The 17,941-nt window shown below is 37.1% G+C and overlaps 2 protein-coding genes across 2 annotated transcripts in view; one reads left to right on the forward strand and one right to left on the reverse strand.

Moving 5' to 3' along the window:
• The window catches only part of TRIP4 (thyroid hormone receptor interactor 4), a 53,777-nt gene extending 49,535 nt beyond the window's left edge, over positions 1 to 4,242 (reverse strand). The window contains exon 1 of the mRNA XM_054565294.1: positions 4,094 to 4,242. Within this exon, the coding sequence (XP_054421269.1) occupies positions 4,094 to 4,194 (101 nt within the window). The 5' untranslated portion in view covers positions 4,195 to 4,242. The remainder of the gene's footprint in view (positions 1 to 4,093) is intronic.
• A 130-nt stretch (positions 4,243 to 4,372) lies between these two features.
• PCLAF (PCNA clamp associated factor) lies at positions 4,373 to 16,298 on the forward strand. The gene is made up of 8 exons (XM_054564488.1): positions 4,373 to 4,429; positions 4,739 to 4,867; positions 5,029 to 5,056; positions 6,935 to 6,976; positions 7,405 to 7,506; positions 7,771 to 7,851; positions 10,202 to 10,364; positions 16,111 to 16,298. Exons 5-8 carry the CDS (start codon positions 7,461 to 7,463, stop codon positions 16,154 to 16,156), a joined length of 336 nt encoding a protein of 111 aa, XP_054420463.1. The 5' UTR covers positions 4,373 to 4,429; positions 4,739 to 4,867; positions 5,029 to 5,056; positions 6,935 to 6,976; positions 7,405 to 7,460; the 3' UTR covers positions 16,157 to 16,298.
• The last annotated feature ends 1,643 nt before the right edge of the window (positions 16,299 to 17,941 follow it).

A 17,941-nucleotide genomic window follows, 5' to 3' on the forward strand; every position in this document is an offset into this window, starting at 1 on the left:
TCCCTTACAACATAACAGGCGTGCTAAGACAAAAAATTATGGCCCAAATGAAAGAACAGATCAAAGCTCCAAAAATAGAACTAAGTGATGAAGAGATAGCCAACCTATCAGATGCACAGTTCAAAACACTGGTAATCAGGATGCTCACAGAAATGGTTGAGTATGGTTGCAAAATGGAGGAAAAAGTAAAGGCTATGCAAAGTGAAATAAAGAAAAATATACAGGAAACCAAGAGTAAAGGGAAGGAAAATTGAGACTGAAATCAACGATTTGGAGGAGAAGGAAGAAGTAAACAGTCAACCAGAACAGAATGAAAAAACAAGAATTCAAAAAAATGAGGAGAGGCTTAAGAACCCCTGGGACAATTTTAAACATTCCAATATCTGAGTCATAGGGGTGCCAGGAGAAGAGGAAGAACAAGAAATTGAAAACTTATTTCAAAAAATAATGAAGAACTTCCCCAATCTAGCAAAGAAAATAGACATGCAAGTCCAGGAAGCTCAGAGAGTCCCAAAGAAGTTGGACCCAAGGAGGACTACACCAAGGCGTGTCATAATTACATTATCCAAGATTAAAGATAAGGAGAGACTCTTAAAAGCAGTAAAAGGAGACAGTTACCTACAAAGGAGTTCCCATAAGACAATCAGCTGATTTCTCAAAAGAAACCTCACAGGCAAGAAGGGGCTGGAAGAAGCGTTCAAAATCAAAAAAGGCAAGACCTACATCCAAGGTTACTCTATCTAGCAAAGCTATCATTTAGAATGGAAGGGCAGATGAAATGCTTCCCAGATAAGGTCAAGTTAAAGGCGTTCATCATCACCAAGCCCTTATTATATGAAATGTTAAAGGGACTTATCTAAGAAAAAGAAGATTAAAAACTATGAACAGTAAAATGACAAGAATCTCACGACTACCAAAAACTGAACCTAAAAAAATACCCAAAAACAAAAACAAACTAAGCATACAACTGTAACAGGAATAGAATCACAGAAATGGAGATCACATGGAGAGTTATAGGTGGAAATGGGGAGGGGAGTATGGGGAAAAAGGTACAGAGAATAAGAAGTATAAATTGTAGGTACAAAATAGACAGTGGGAGGTTATGAATAGTATAGGAAATGGGGAAGCCAAAGAACTTGTATGTACAACCTATGAACATAAATTAAGGGGGTGGGAAATGCTGGTGGGGGGCGTGGTAGAGGGCAAAAAGAGAATAAAGGGGAGAAAAAAAATGGGACAGCTGGCCCTGGCTGGTGTGGCTCAGTGGATTGAGCACCAGCCTGTGAATGAAAGAGTCGCCAGTTAAATTCCCAGTCAGTGCATGTGCCTGGGTTGCGGGCCAGGTCCCCAGTTGAGGGTGTGCAAGAGGCAACTGATCAATGTATCTCAAACACATCGATATTTCTCTCCCTCTTTTTCCCTCCCTTCCCTTCTCTCCTGAAATAATGAAATAAAATCTTTTTTAAAAATTATAAATCAAAAGCCCTGGCTGGGTGGCTCAGTTAGTTGGAACATCGTCCCATATACCAAAAGGTTGCTGGTTCAATCCCAGTAAGGTCGTACACAGTAGGCAACTGACTGATGTTTCTCTCATACATCAATGTTTCTCTCTCTCTCTCTCTCTCTCTCTCTCTCTCACCCCCTCCCTCCCTCCCCTAACTCCCTCCAAGAAAATGGCCACAAAGATCATGCAATTGTCCCATAATTGGTAGACACCATTCTCAGGACTCCTACAGTTTAATCAACTTAATCCCCAAACTTACTAGCCCTCATCAAAAAATCAATTGCTACCAAGGACTCACAGAGCTGCAAGGAACCTCAAAAGATCATTGAACTCTGGAGTATTCAAACCATTAGGGAAGTATTTAAAGAGGTCCAATAACATTTGATTAAATGTCATTTTTACTATTTAACAAAGTATGATAAAGAACAACATACACCCAAATATGTTATATACCAAATCTTATCAAAATAGAGCCAACCAAAACATGAACTAATGTAGATTGTGGGAAAAAATTTACTTTGCAAAATCTGTGTACAGCTCTTAATGTCTCATAGATGTTTCATTGATTAGGGAGGTAAGAGCTCTATGCTAGGTTTTGTTTTGTTTTAATTCAGGACATTCAAGGCAAATTATTCATGTTACCAGATAACTGCAGTACACCTGCGTAATTCTCAAATGCCAGGCAAGGCACTGCAAATTTACACAGCAAATGCTTTCATCATGGCATCATAGCTTGTTGTGCAATAACTAGTAAAAACCAAGTGGTTCAAATAGCATTATAAGTAGCTTTAATGCTTAAGTATTGAATAACTCTTGTCTAACTTATATTTATGAATTTTTAAAAACGCAAGCCCACTTCTGACCACTGTGGCTCAGTTGGTTGGGCGCTGGCCCACAAAACTAGAGATCGCTGGTTCAATTCCCAGTCAGGGCACATGTCTGGGTTGCAGGTTTGGTCCCCTGGTCGTTCAGCGCACACAAGAAGCAACTGATCGATGTTTCTCTCTCACATCAATGTTCTCTCCCTCTTTCTCTCTCCCTCCCCCTCTCTCTAAAAGTAAATAAAATCTTTTCAAAAAATGCAAGCAGGTGTTTACCCATACTTAGCGCTTCAACTTTAAAAGAAATTTCTGATCACACTCTTTTCAAGGGTGCGGATAAGTTTAACAAAGGAAAATCTAAGGCTGCAAAATAAGCTTTTAAATCACAATCCATAAGAATTAGATTTTCCTGCTGTTGTGTAAGCTGACAAAATACAATTGGCTTCAGAGACTGACAAGACTGCCCTAATCTATATTCCATGGTTGATCCATCAAAAATAGCCTAATTTTTTTTAATTGAATGACTTTTTTTGTTTGGTATGTTGCAAAAAAAAAACCAACAACAAACCCTCATTATTTCAATTGACAGCATTCTACTGCTTTAAAAAAAAAAAGTCTGAAAAACTACTTAGCCAGATCTTGTCCTCAACCAAGGGTAAAGCCAAGCCATACGATTTAGCTGGGTTTTGGGGTTTGTTCGTTTTTGATAAATCTATTCCAGTGTTTTAAAAAATTCTTTAATACAGGCTCTCTTAACTCTCTTTGCGAACAAGTCTATTTTCTCCCAAACTCAGAAACTCACCTCACTTCCTACAAAAGTCCTAGAACTGCAATTCTGGTTTCTACACTAATGAAGAAGGAATCAAATCAAGAAACACAGGTTCCTTGATCAAGACCAAGTTTTGTGGAAGTTTTTCCTTTTTACCTGAACACTGCACATCCACCTAGCCATCCTTTAGTTCTCAGGTGAAAGGCGTCCCTTTCAATAAACCTTTAAGTTTCTCAGATCTTAAATCAGCCCTTTACTCCGTGCTCCCACAACACTGAATTTTCCCCACCGTAGGCCCCATCAACCCAGCCGAACCCAACTGTAGGAATTTCTTTCATGCTCCAGCACCTGGCTGGTAGTGGCGCAAAAAATATTTGTTAAATAAATCAGCTGAAAACAGATATTAAATCATGTCACCATCTCCGTTTCATAACAATCATAAAGTACAAGATAAGCCCTACTAGTTAGTCAGTTTATAGAGGAGGAAAATAAGGTACAGAGAGGGGAATTAAGTTGCCCAAGGTTCCAAAACTTGTAAGTGACAACAGAAAATAGAACCGGGGTCTCCTGAATCAGGAGCTATTTGCATCGTATCACGCCGCCCCCATTTAAATTCTAGGTCCTATCTGACACAACCCAGTTTCGGCAAACTAAAATGTTCAGAGTAAGGCATTTCTGAACAGACAATTTAGCTTGCCCCTTCTCTCAGGTATCTACACGGCAACTGGCTCCTGGGATAATCTTACAAGTTGTAATTACAGGGATTTGGCGTTTCCATAGGAAAAAAAGGCCCCTTCGGGCGATTGTGGAACCTGACACCCTACTCCAGAAACTAAACTATAAGACCGAAGGACAAAATCCGGCGCCTCGAGACCAACAGCAGCCGTCTAATCACATTATTTCATTCTGATTAACTTTTTAGTCCTCCCTGCTTCCCGGTTCTCTCAGCCAGTTCAGGTCCCAAAGCTCTTTCCCGCCTCGGACCCGAACCGGTCTTACTGCATGATCTCCTCGCTGACATCCAGGCCGAAAGTTTTCCGTAACTGCTGGGTGCACCAGCCTACCAGCTGCTCTCTGGACGCCGACCCAGCTACCGCCATTTTCCCCAGCCGGAACCAGCTGGGCTGAGACAGCCTCGAGTCCTGCGCTGGACTGGTTCCCTTCGCAACACGGACTTCCCTTGCGTGGGTTCCGCCAGGCGGCACCGCCCCGCGCGGTCGCGAAGCTCCCAGCACAGACCCCTCCCACCTACGCCGGCTCCTCCTACTTCCCGGTACGGGATGAATTTAAACAGATATCAGAAGATCTGCTTGCGATTCTTTCGCATCATCAGATGTAGGGCTTGAAAATGGGGAATTCTTTTGAGAAGACAGTACAAATACTTGTAAAAACTACAGTTTAGGAAAAACAAAACTATAGCCTGTCACCTAAGGGGTCAATTTTCTTTTATTTTTCAGGGTCTAATTTAAAATTGTCTGGTTTTATGTAATACATTTAAAATAGTATTTGGAAGCTAGAGTAAAGCACTATAAGCATTTGCTCTAGTGGTAGTGATCTTATTAATTCCGCTCCCTCTTATCCCCGCCGTAGTCTAATAATAGATTTACGCTGCTAAAACTCTTGTTATTTAATTTTTTGATCCAGGTCTTTTCCCGGATGGCCAAGATAACTCAGCAAACTCGAGGGAGGAAACCTTTAATAAAACAGGTGTTGGGATTTGGCTTTGAAGACCTTACACATGAAGTTTCTGTAGTCATTTTTAAGAAGTTGAAGGTATGTATTTCAACACAACATGACCAGGTAAAAGGTCTTTTGCTATTCCCTAATCTACTGTGGGTTGGGGAAAAATTAACCAGACTTTTCTGAAGAGCATAATGTCTTCGGATATGTTTAATCACTAAATTTAATTGGCTGGCTTTGCTTTATATTTATAGGTTCTCCATTCCCATTGGGCTATTTAGAGTAAGTAATTACATTCATTGGTTGCTGTTTCATCTTTTTACGCTAATACTTTTATTGACATAAATAATCAAAATCTTAAGTTTATTTAGCTTAGATGGTCTTTGTTATTAATTTGGAAAACATGATTTTCTAGCTTAAAAATACTCTGTGAATGTTCATGAACAGTGGGTACAAGTTTTGTTTCTCCATAAAAACGCTCTACATTTAATACTAATTAACATATCCAAATAGTTTACCTGTTTCTTTATCTGTTTAGTCCCCACAACTAAAATATTAACTTCTTGAAGACAGAGACTATGACTTAAGTTTTTTTTACAATGAAACTTACATCATACATATTATAATGAAATTACTAGGTCCTCAAGAATAAAATGTTCTTTTCACATAGGGCATGTTAAGGATTCTGATCTCTAGTTTGTAATGACTGTAATATAAGGTAATGCCATTTACAATCATTACTATTTATTAAAATGCATTTCTGAAAACAATAAACTACAATTCTGCCTGAGCAAAGCAGGCACATCTATTTAACATGACTTAAAGATAATTTTTTCATATAAACAGGTATAAATTTCATTCATACATTCAATGATTTTAATGTCCTAAGCCTTTGAAATTTTCAGATTCACACCATAGAACTCTCTATATTTTATAGAACTTTAAAGGAGAAGCAGTTCCTCAAAGCAAACACTTAAATTAAGAATTTTTACTAGTCATCATTGCTCTTTTCCTATTTTTTTACTCTAACATATATCCTTCCCTATCATAATTGGCATTAAAAAGACAAACATGCAAACACAGCTGTAGTAATGTGTCAAGAGGTGTCCAGCTGCGGCCCACAGTCCTCAATCACTCCAGGATGGCTAGGAATGTGGCCCAACACAAAATTGTAAATTTAATTCAAACATTATGAGATTTGTGTGTGTTTGTGTGCAAGAGAGAGATTTTTGTGTGTGTATGTGCTGCGGTGTTTTTAATGTATGGCCCAGAGACACCAAAAGGTTAGACACCCCTGGCTGTAGACTATCCTTGTGTGCAAAAGTATATTTGCAATTCTTTGAAGCTAGGAGAAAAAACACACAGAGTCTCTATGCAGTTCTAATTTCTGCAGGAATCTGGGATATGAGTTCATATTAAGTAATTCAAGTCTTTGTAGAAGCCACTTGAATTTAAAAGGAAATAGTGTGTATTGAAGAACAATTGTTTACTGAGAGGAGCATGATGACAAAAAAACATAGGAATATACCCTGGGGCTTGTTGATTGTTCTGATAGGAATCTGGCTCTTACTTAGAGTCCAAGGTTTAGAGAAAGCTACAAGTAATTTTCCTTGCAATTCCTGCTATTATAATACTAATTGTCTAGATTATTTAATTCTAAAATACAAAATAGTTATTTATTCTGTTAAAAGTACTGAAGAGTTCTCAAAGTTCAAACATAATTTATTGGAGAAAATGCCATGCTTGCACTTTCAGGGTTGCTTTTCAAGTGAGTATTTTAACAAAACTCCAAAGCAAGCTCATCTGATGTTTTATGCATGGTATTCAGAGAGTGAAAATAACTCCCCAGGGGTATTGTGACTAATTAGAAGATAGGCACAGGGATAGAAAATAGTTACGAACTCCTATTTTAGACTTATGCTTGCTGTCTGCCAGAGATGTATTGTAAGCACATTTGGCCCCCCCCCCTTTTTTTTTTTTAACAACTCTGGGACTATACAGATCTCGAGAAGAGGTTTTATTAATTTGTTTCTTATATGTGTTTGTATATACAATTCACTGTTTTTTCCCCTTAGCTTCACAGCATCCTAAAAACGTAAAAAAGACCTATAAATAAATTGTATTATCTTCCTTTTCTCCGGTTCTGTGGACTTGTTTTAGTTAGGGACGCCTTGGAGAGAGTTCCTTCATGAAGTATTAAAGGTAAGTTCTATTTATTTTGATTTTCATGAAAAAGTCCGCTTCATTTCATGCTTCACTTCCTGGATTTAACCCTGAGGCAACATTTAAACAAATGGTAGAAATTCTCTTTTGTTGCTGGGTTTTATTTTCTGAGCAGATACATTTCCCTAGTTCAAAATCTTAGCACCCACTCACCGGGGCCCCGAAGAAAGCACCGCGGCACCGCCCTCTGGGGGGGGCACAAATCACAAGCTTCTGCGAGCTGATGGACGTGTGGGCACTGTGCCAAGCCCTGACTCTCTGCTCACGAGACACTGGCAATTGGTTGCGGGGTACAGCGCAGAACCAATGGGGAGAAGGCGCGAACCAATGGGGAGACTCCGCGGAGTGCGCGGGAAGGAGACCAGTATAAACTGTGGCGGGAGATTCATTTTCGGGTTTTTGTCCAGGGACACACTCTCAGCTAGAAAACCATTTCGTTGCTTTCAACTCCTCGAGTTTGAATATGGTTCGGACTAAAGCAGACAGTGTCCCGGGCACCTACAGAAAAGGTGAGGCAATGGGGCACGGTAGTGGAAAGCATGGGTTGCTCCCGACAACACCCGCTGCCAAGGGCGGAAGAGGTAGGGGGGTCCCCCACTGCCGAGTGAAGCAGCGGCCCAGCCCCTTAAAGAGGAAGAAGAAGCTGAGAGGGCAGGGGAGGGTTCTGGATCGTGGGGCTCTCCAGAAGGTTGGGCCGGGGGCTGTGGTGAGAACATGGTTCTGAGACTCCTTGTTGTCCCCTTCTGAACGCCCTTCTTTGCCTCTCTCCGCAGTGGTGGCCTCTCGAGCCCCCAGGAAGGTGCTTGGTTCCTCCACCTCTGCTGCTAACTGCACGTCCCCTTCGTGGAGGAAAGGTAAAAAGTGCCCCGCCTTGCAAGCTCCTGGCACCTATCAAAAGAGGATCAGGCCTGGCACCATATTTCTCGTAGCTTCAAACCCCCTGACCCATCGTGGAAATCATTTTCCTGAGATCCTCATGCCCGAATTTCTTCCTTGCCCTGTGATAAATGAGGGGGCCTTGGCCTCTTTGGCGAGCTGGTGTAGAGGTGGGGCTCGCATGGAAAAGGATCTCGAGTATTGGTGTTATAGGGCAAACATAATTTATCTTCAAACTTATTTTTTCTGGTTTAGTGTTTTTATTTTTAATATTGACAAATGGCATTTTCTTGTAAGAGATTGTGTAAGCATCCCTTTACCAGATTAAGGATTGGGGTGATAGTTGACAGTACTAATCACATTATCTTTTTAGTGTAAGCATTTCGTTTTCATTTGTGCATGTTTTTCTTTTCTCTTACATTTTGGGGGTGCAGGGGTCTGTGCTGTCTGTGTGTTTTCCAACTTTGCAGCTTCTGATACTGCCACTCTGGGTCATAGTATTGAAAACCCTGCTACGGAAATAGCCTCACACTGCTCCTGTGCAAGGATTGCTTGAGAAAATACCATGTCATCTGGTGCCTCATTCCTTCCGGTAGGAAATGGAGCAGTAACGAAGATTGATTCCACAAAGTCTATTTAAGAACATACAAGGAAACACTGTGAAGGACTTCATGGGTTTTTATGTTAATACAGTCTTCCCCTATTCTAAACATTTCATTAGAAAATATTCACTATTTCAATCTCTTTATTTTTTTAATTTATTGGTTTGTGTTTTTTTTTTTGAGAGAGAGAGAAACATTGATTTGTTGTTCACTTATTTATGCATTCACTGATTGCTTCTTGTATGTACCTTGATTGGTGATCAAACCTGCAACCTTGGCATATGAAGACAATGCTCTAACCAACTAAGCTACCCGACCAGGGCCTATTTCAATCTGTCTAGATAAAAAGGAATAATAGGTTAAAAAAATTTTGAAAATAGATGAATTTATTGAGAATATCTAATAACCTTTATCACTATACTAAATTTCAGTTAGGGGCACATTGTCTGGCCCACTGTTGAAACAAAACTGAATAGGTCTTTAATGAACTTCTGTTGCAGAAATTCACCTATTGAGGCATTTTACAGATCTCTGGGTTTTTTAAAAAATATTTTATTTATTTTTAGGGAGACGGGAAGGGAGGGAAAAAGAGAAGGAGAGAGACATCAATAGGTTGTCTCTCACATGTACCCCAACCGGGGACCCGGCCACAACCCAGGCATGTGCCCTGACTGGGAATCAAACTGGTGACCCTTTGCCTTAAGGGACTATGCTCAACCAACTGAGCCACACCGGTCAGGGCTACATATCTCTATTTTTAATCAATAATCAACTATGTGGAATTGGTGATACTCTTATTTTAAAGATGAGGAAATTTAAGTTCATTAAGTTGTGTGACCTCAGTAAAGGTCACACACCTAAGTCTGCAGAGCTGTGTTTGAATTCTGTGCTTAGCTATCTGTTGCTGCTATATACTTTTTATTAGTGAAAGCATTCTCATAAGGTTCCTTCAGGAAAATTACCACTATCACAGAAAGAGTCACTATTATTTAAAGGCCATTTGTATTTTTTTAAAGTACAGCAATATAACTTCAGACAGTCTATATGGAAGTACTTCTATCAGTTTTTTTAATAGCTAGAGTTTGTGACAAATGTTTTTAGAGCAAAAGACAAACGTAATATGTAGTAACTTAATAATTTGCTCCTGTTGGTATTCTAATTATTACTTCATAAAAAGGACAGGAATTTTCCCTCAATTTTCCTTTATATTGCTATTTTAAAGTAATCAGGAATTGGATTTACCTTATGAACTGAAAAAGAGCCAAGTGCTTTGAAAATTGGAACTTTTTAAGTGGAAATGTTCACTGCTATACACTATTTTTTTAGCCTTCTTTATGTGCTTTAACTAAATGACTATATTAAGCAAAAGTTTGGCAGCTTATACTACATACTGCTACCTTATATTAGGAAAAGTGTGTCAAGCTTTATTATGGCAGTATATAATGCTATTCGATTAGCTGTTCTTATAGACAAAATATGAAAAAATATTTTCCAATTGTAAAAATTCTATTAATGCTATTTTTCTAGGCTAAAGGATAACTATAAAACAGTATTATTACACATTATACCATAATACTTTTTTGTCTCATTTTCCAGTTCTATATTTTAAGGTGGATCTAATATAACTTAATACCCTTTACATTTGATATCAAGAAATTGTTTCTTTTTAAGGGATGACTATTGTATTCTTAGTTCTTATGTAGTTCTATCTGTTTATATTTTATAGCTGAAAATAAGTATGCAGGAGGGAATCCAGTTTGTGTGCGCCCAACTCCTAAATGGCAAAAAGGAATTGGAGAATTCTTCAGACTGTCCCCTAAAGATTCTGAAAAAGAGAATCAGGTTCCTGAAGAGGCAGGAAGCAGTGGCTTAGGAAAAGGAAAAAGAAAGTAAGTTTTTATATTCTGGAATATAAGAAAATAATTACATTCTTGAAAATAAAAGACAGAATATTGAGTAACTTTAAAGTTTCTCTTTGAGAAAGTAAGAAAATAAAACCAACGGGTTTTAAAAATTTGTGCTAGTCTTTTAATAAAAGTCACTCTGTAATTTTAAACATCAATGAAAGGTATTATTTTTACTCACTCCAGTCACTAAAGAGGATCAGTTCCCATTAAGATTAGTGCTATGTTATTAACCACAAACTTCCTGTCTTTATCCTTTAACTTTTACTGTCTATTTTCTATAATCTTTTTCAAAAAGTAGTTTCCATGTTGATTTATCTAGTTTGAGTTCCGTTAATCCTACCCCTTAAAAAACTGCTATTTCAACTTCCAGAAGAAATATATAACCAATGTAGAAAAGTTGGAAAAGAAAGAAACCCCATCACTTAGAAACAATCGAGACTAACTCCATGGTGTATTCTCTTTACAACTTCTCTATAAATTCATAAGAATACTTCAAAACAAGGCGAGGATAAAACGGCACACACAGAATTCAGTGCCCAAATTTTTAGGAAGATAACTCATGCTTTTTAAGCTTTTAATATGTGAGGGAAATGCTCATGATAAGTGTTAAGCAAAAATTCTGGATGCAAAAGTATTAAGTGCATAAAAGATACCAAATAATAACACTGAATGAAAATTTACCAAATATCAATAGAGATCACCTTTAGGTAAAAACCTCTCCTCGTACTTACTAAGTGCTACCAATTTTCTTTCTTTCTTTTTTTTTTTTAATATCCCCAAAGCAGCATTTACTTACACTTCGAATTCCTGAAATTTAATTTTGAAGTCTGGCATTTCGATGATTATCCTTCTCGATTGACATGGGCTGATACACATGGCACTGTCAGGATACACAAGAACAACAGCTAAAGAGTTACAAAAAATAAATCCGTGATTCTTAAATAATCGCAACCCCCGCCCCCCCAACCAAAAGTTACAGGTATCTAAACTTTAGATGCACTGCATTGAAAAGAAGGTTTGTACACATGATAATTTGAAGAGGCAAAACAAGGTGCTAAGAAGATGGAAAGGAGCAAGTGTTCTCTTTGTTTCAGCTTCCCTTAACAGTTTTCCATTAGCTGAAGAAAGAGGCGGGAGGGGTGAATTCATTTTTGCATGTACAAGATGTACACTGCTTATTAACAAAATGTTATCAGCTCATTTTATTTTTTTAAAAAAATATTTTTATGCTATCACAGTTGTCCCAATTTTTTCCCTTTTCCCTTTGCCCCCTCTATCCAGTGCACCGCCGCCCCCCCCCCACCATAAGCTCATTTTAAGTGGATTATTTAGATACCATTGTAGCCTGTTTTGGCTAATTCTCCTTTCTAAACTTCCCCATTGCTTTCACCTGGACTTCACAACTATAAAGAGACATAATAAAATGCCTCTCAGAATACACTTGTCTGCACAATATGAAAAGAAAGTTCCTGTGGGCTCAAAGCAACCATCAATCCAGAAATGCCCATGAACATTTATCTGAAACTGCTTCTCAGTGGGCAGGGAAGCAGATCTGAGTAGCTGTGCTGCCCATACAGAGAGGTTTAGCACTAGATGTTTAGTGATTGTTGCAAGGAAGAATCTGTGATGATGGGGTTGTGGGTGAAGGAAAGTCCAGGGACCTGAAGGCTCTTCAGTTGTCTTCTGCTTCCTCATCCTGCTGGTCGCTGTCCGGAGGATGAGGTTGTCTCACAAGTGTTACCAGTTTTCAACAACAAATAACACTGGTTACTTTTGTTACTTTTAACAATCAGGAAAATAAATAGTGCCACTTGGAAAAAAAGAAAATGGAAGCCTTTAATATAGATTTATAAGTGATAGGGACCAGGCTCTCTAAACAACTTTGAAAACAAATTATTTGACTGGGAGTGGCCAGTGGTGAGTACATGTGGGTGTGTAGTGCCACATCACTGCCATTATGATGCCTCCTGATTTAAGACCCTGCTAGTTAACCTCTCCTGCACCATGCAGGAGCCCAAGATCCTACAGCGCACCAAGCAGTGGCAGATCCAGTCCGAGCTGCAGTAACCAACATGTGCAAGGGGTTGGTGACCAGGCTTAGTCTGGGGCTGCTGCTTCTGGCGTTGCTTCTACCCACGCAGATTTATTCGCATGTTCCTTTGAGCAGCACACCAGAACTTCCTGAAACCACAAAACACAGTTGTGCCCTGCAGTTAACAGCCAGTCTCCTTGTGGTCTTTTTTGCCCTTCTACATCTCTACATTTAAGAGACTCACGCCAAGAAATACCTACAGTTCACCAACCCATATTCTACAGCCGAATTCATATCGCATCTTGAAGTCCAGCGTGGCAAGGAAAAAACAGGTTTTCACTGAATCTACTAATTACTAATCTACCAATGCAGAAAATGTTGAAAATCTCCCATTGGACTGGTTTAAAGAAGATCTGAAGGTTTGACTACATAAATGAGTGGCAGTACTAAATTTGCTGGAGTTTCATGTGCAAGAACAGAGAGAGACAACATCAAAAATTAATGATGCAATTAAATGTAGCTTAAAAGTTTTAAGTAAGGACGCTTAAAACTTTACCTTGAAAATAAGAATTTCACCTGGATTGAGAAAAAGTATGAACTGTGGAATGGAGAGTCAGTTTTCGTTTTTGCTTCGTTAAATCTAGAAGGCAATAAAATGATTAGGTAACACAAACAGCTTCTGTTATTCCATTTATATGTACATTGGAAGGAACCACCATGTGTTACCATATATCCCCTGTCTATTTCAGCAGTCCTAATTTTATTTCCATATACTCAACATAAAGTTTTACATTGTTAAGTTTTCACTATTCTCTTGGACTTTGGATTTGACATTGCATTTGATGTAGTAATTGACATGTGCCAGGGCAATGATGGACTGGAATCTACTAAAGTCCAACCGTGAGTAATTCTTGCATATACACTTAAAAGCAAGTGACAGGTATGTTCTATCACTCATTTCTACGCAATAGGAGTGCCAAATTCATTTATTTAACTTGGATCACTTAATTTGATTCCAAAGATTAATAGTGCATTGACATCTATCAATCTTAAAAATACTGCTTTTTGTTTCTGCATATATTGAATAATTTTTTAAAGATTTTATTTATATATTTTTAGACAGAGGGTAAGGGAGGGAGAAAAAGGGGGAGAGAAACATCAATGTGCAGTTGCCTCTCACACATCCCCGCACTGGGGATCTGGCCCAAAACCCAGGCATGTGCCCTGACTGGGAATTGAACCAATGACCCTTTCATTCATGGGCTGGTGCTAAATCTTCTGAACCATACCAGCCAGGGCTGAATAATTTTTGTAATTTAAAAATGTATCTGTTTTGAAGGCAGGTTTGACAAATCTTGAAATTAAGAGGCAAATATATGAAGGAGATAAAAATAATGTTTATTAGGTATTTGGAAAGTGAAGACTGGAAGCTTGCTGCATTGAATTCATTCTTGTGCTCTTTCTGTAACTACTTTTTTTTTAAAGCTTTATGAATCAGAATAGCTACGTTTGGAACATTTTCTATACCAGCCAGTGTTTTCAGCTTGTTAGAACTTGGTACTAGACCTAAGTGTACTTGATTCTGGAAATTAAAACTTTTACAACTGCCTTGATCTACAAGAAAGCCTTTTTAAAAACAGACACTCCATGAAATCTTGGTCCACATGTTCACACACTGATGCTTAGATATTACAGTATTCAGTATGGCCATAGTGCTCTTAAGTCTTAAGCCAATATTTGCCATCTTACTCATTTTTCATATTTTTATTGAACTTATTAGGGTGAAATTGGTTAATAAAATAATAGAAGATTCAGGTGTACAAACCTATTATACATCATTTGTATATTGTACTGTGGTGTCAGCACCCCAAGTCAAGTCTCCTTTCATTATCCACCCTGTACTCTCTTCTACGTGCGCCCCCCCCCGCCCCGCCCAATATTTGCCATCTTTGGAAACCTACACAGGAACAACCAAATCCAACAGATCTCAAGATATATGACATCTATGTGTGTGAATTAACACTCTTTTGCTTCACATATGAACACTGTACCTCTGTTTTGGATTGTACATTATGCTTGGAATTGATGTGCATTGAACACAAGCTAAATAAAAATGGCTGGAAGAGCAATTAAAACAAAGTATTTGACATATAAAGTGATGTTTATGCATATAAAATTTTAAGAATTAGTCAATAATTAGTGTATAAGGTTATTTAGTAAATGGTTACTAAGTGCTTACTATCTTATGAAATATTTGAAAGGAGTGTCAAACTCTGGAGCAGTAACTAAAGTTTACATTTTGTCTCTTCTAGTTCCCTCTCATTGTCTGGCATCATTCTTCCTTGTTAGTCTAATATGAACAAGCTAATCAATTATCAGCTCCAGAATATTACTTTTGAATTATTTGAATTATTTGTGACTACCATTAAGGAAACAATATTTGGCAATATAATCAAATATGGTCATACCATTGATCATCATAGCAATAAAACCTATGTTATAGGCTTTCCACCATACGGAGAAAGATTTCACAAATATATTCTCATAAAGAACTTTGGTCTATGGTATAATAAAAAAAAGTTTATATTCCTTTAGCCCCTTTCTTAGATTGGTCTTTTTTTAGGAGAGTTGCAAATACCCCTTTACTGATAGTAAATCAATAAATTAACTATTAACAGTAAATAGTAAACTCAGTTATCAGAAGGACTTCTATTAACTACCTATTTCATAATCTGGAAAATGACAACTCCAACAGCTTTATATTTCTCACAAAGGCAGAGTAAACTGGATCAGTTGCATGTGGGAGTTAGAATAAAGTGAGACTAGCTACTTAAAATCTGAACAGAACCATGATAACTAGAGTAAATCAAGTCCTTGCAAAAAGGACTTTGGTTCATGATAACATTCATTTGTTAACTTGATTTAACTTCCAGGAAAATAAAATGAAGTCCTTTCAGTGATCTAACACGTGAGTCAATGATAATCTCACACCAAGTCAGAATACCTTTGTTTTAGCTACCTTCATTTCACAATGTAGCTCTATGACTTCAGATTACTGATTTGAAAACTGATTATTTTATGTTAGATCTCACAAATTTTCATCAGCTGTAAAAACAATTCTGATTTATGATTACATTTTTAATTGATTTTTTTTCTCGGTAAAAAGTGAAATGAGTACAAATGCCTTGGGATAATGTAAATTATCTTTCAAAAGTTACAACTACCATATGCCAACTTAAGCAATTGGGGGGGTGGTTATCTAATTAGGTGATACATTTATATGGTTCAAAAGGATATACAGTCAAATATGAAAACTTGCTGTTTGCTTAAGAGGATTGTTAATTTTTTTGCTTATTACCATAAAGTCCTTGCTGAATGATTATATTCCATTTTTATCATCCACTTACCATGTTGAAAGATCTTACAGAAACAGATTTCCTTTTTAATGAAAATGGCAACATACCCTAAAGGAGAAACACTGATTCAGCAAATTAACAGCAAAAATAAATTGTTAAAAAATGTGCTGCTATAGCACTTGAAATTTGTTTATCAATTCATAGTTTTATTTTTCATCTCCAGCCACTTAACCAGACCCACTGCACTGTTAATGTTCCTAATTTATGTGTTTGTAACTATTTTTGTTTTGTTTTTTAATTAGTTGTTACTGACTATTGAAGTTCTCTGTTCTTTCCACAGAGTATGTCCTTTGCCACCTGATCACACAGATGACGAAGAAGAATAGAACTTTTTTATTCATCCTTGACTAATGTCTTCTATTTACCCTGGTGTTCTAGGATGTAAATGTGCATAAATCTATTTGTTCCAGTTAGCATTGTTGAATAGACATGTAATTTAAAAAAATGAGGGTTACATATAGTTATTAAAAAGCAAGTAGTTAAGATATTGAAAGATTTATGAGATAACTATGGTTACTTAACCTTAGTATTCAATATAATGCAATATTTGGTTTCTTTTACCTGTTATTAAGCTCTTTGTTCTTGCTAAAAATAAATCATTGTATGTTTTGTACAACAAATCTGCTGTATTTGAGATTTACTTAGATCTTTGTATTGCTGCCATTTTTTACTGGCATTAGGTTTCTGGAATGGTGCCATATTTTTCCTTTGATTTATAAAGCAGTTAGATTTCAGCACATTAAAAAAAAATCAGTATTGCCCTGGCTGGTGTGGCTCAGTGGATTGAACACGCCAGCCTGTGAACCGAAGCATCACTGATTCGATTTCCAGTCTGGGCACATGCCTGGGTTGTGGGCCAGGTCCCCAGTAGGAGGCGCTTGAGAGGCAACCACACATTGATGTTTCTCTCCCTTTCCCTCTAAAAATAAATAAAATCTTTTTAAAAAATCACTTAATTAAACTGCATTTACATCCTTTTTAAGAATGGGGGCCAAAGATACAATGTTGAAAAAACTTGATGTCTTCTCCTTAGAAAAATGTAAAGGCAATTTGGTCCTAAGGGTTTCAGTCAGGAAGATTTAATAGACTACGTTAAAAGTGAAGAATTTTCTCAGAATATGCATTTTATTTGGTATAATAAAATATTACCATCTGGAAATAAATAAAACTTGAAAGGTAAATCATGCTATAAACCAGGGCTATGTCTAAAGTTCTTAGAGCTACCATTATATTTTTCAAGGTAACTGGGGTATAATTGAAGAGGTAGGTATATTACTTGGTAACAGTAATTCTTGCTTCCTCATCACGCCTTTTGCTCACTCACATCTATTGTGAAAATAAACTGTGTTTTAACAGATGTTTTTCTGAAGTTTGTTTTTAATAAATAAATATTTATTTTCAAAGTAGACTATGGCCATTTGTGTGCTAAGATTATATTCTACTAAGTACTTCTATTTTATTTCTCCCAAATACATATCCATTTGTTGATCTGATTTTATCAACGTCCAAATTGAGTCCTGATGAGTGTAGATTACATTTAAAATTTTTTAAATTTATTGGGTTTTAGAGATAGGAATATGGAGGGGGAGAGAGAGAGAGAAACATCAATTGACTAAACTACTCAGCAAGAGTGATGATGTTTCACTTTTATTAGGCAGGTGTCCCCTGTAATCTGTTCCCTTGTCAAAACTTCTTGAAAATGTAGGTTGGCAATTTAGCCTCTTCTAAACATAATGGAAGTACAGAACCCCTGTTCCCGTTGAAACGGTATTAAAAAAAATATACATTAAAAGAATAATTAAACTAAATTTATAGTTTTGTACTCTTCACAAAGCTAATTGATTTTCCTCTTTGGATTATTCAAATTGCTAATGCTAGTATTAAATTCCTGGTTAAACAGTGATTAAAACTACTTTTCTGGAATGTTTGAATGCCAGAACATTGTGAGGATCATATGTATTTTGTGTTTACATAGTTTTACAAAGGAAAAGCAATATTATATCCACAACTATAAAGTATGCTTAAAGAGTTATTTTTAAGATGACAAATGCTTAATCACTTTAAAAATCAGAAAATAAAGCCTAAACTAACTGAACCTTTCATGTATGTCT

This window comes from Pteronotus mesoamericanus, unplaced genomic scaffold (genome assembly GCF_021234165.1).
Source record: "Pteronotus mesoamericanus isolate MK-2021 breed Mesoamerican mustached bat unplaced genomic scaffold, CSHL_Meso_final contig_164, whole genome shotgun sequence".
NCBI lineage: Eukaryota > Metazoa > Chordata > Mammalia > Chiroptera > Mormoopidae > Pteronotus > Pteronotus mesoamericanus.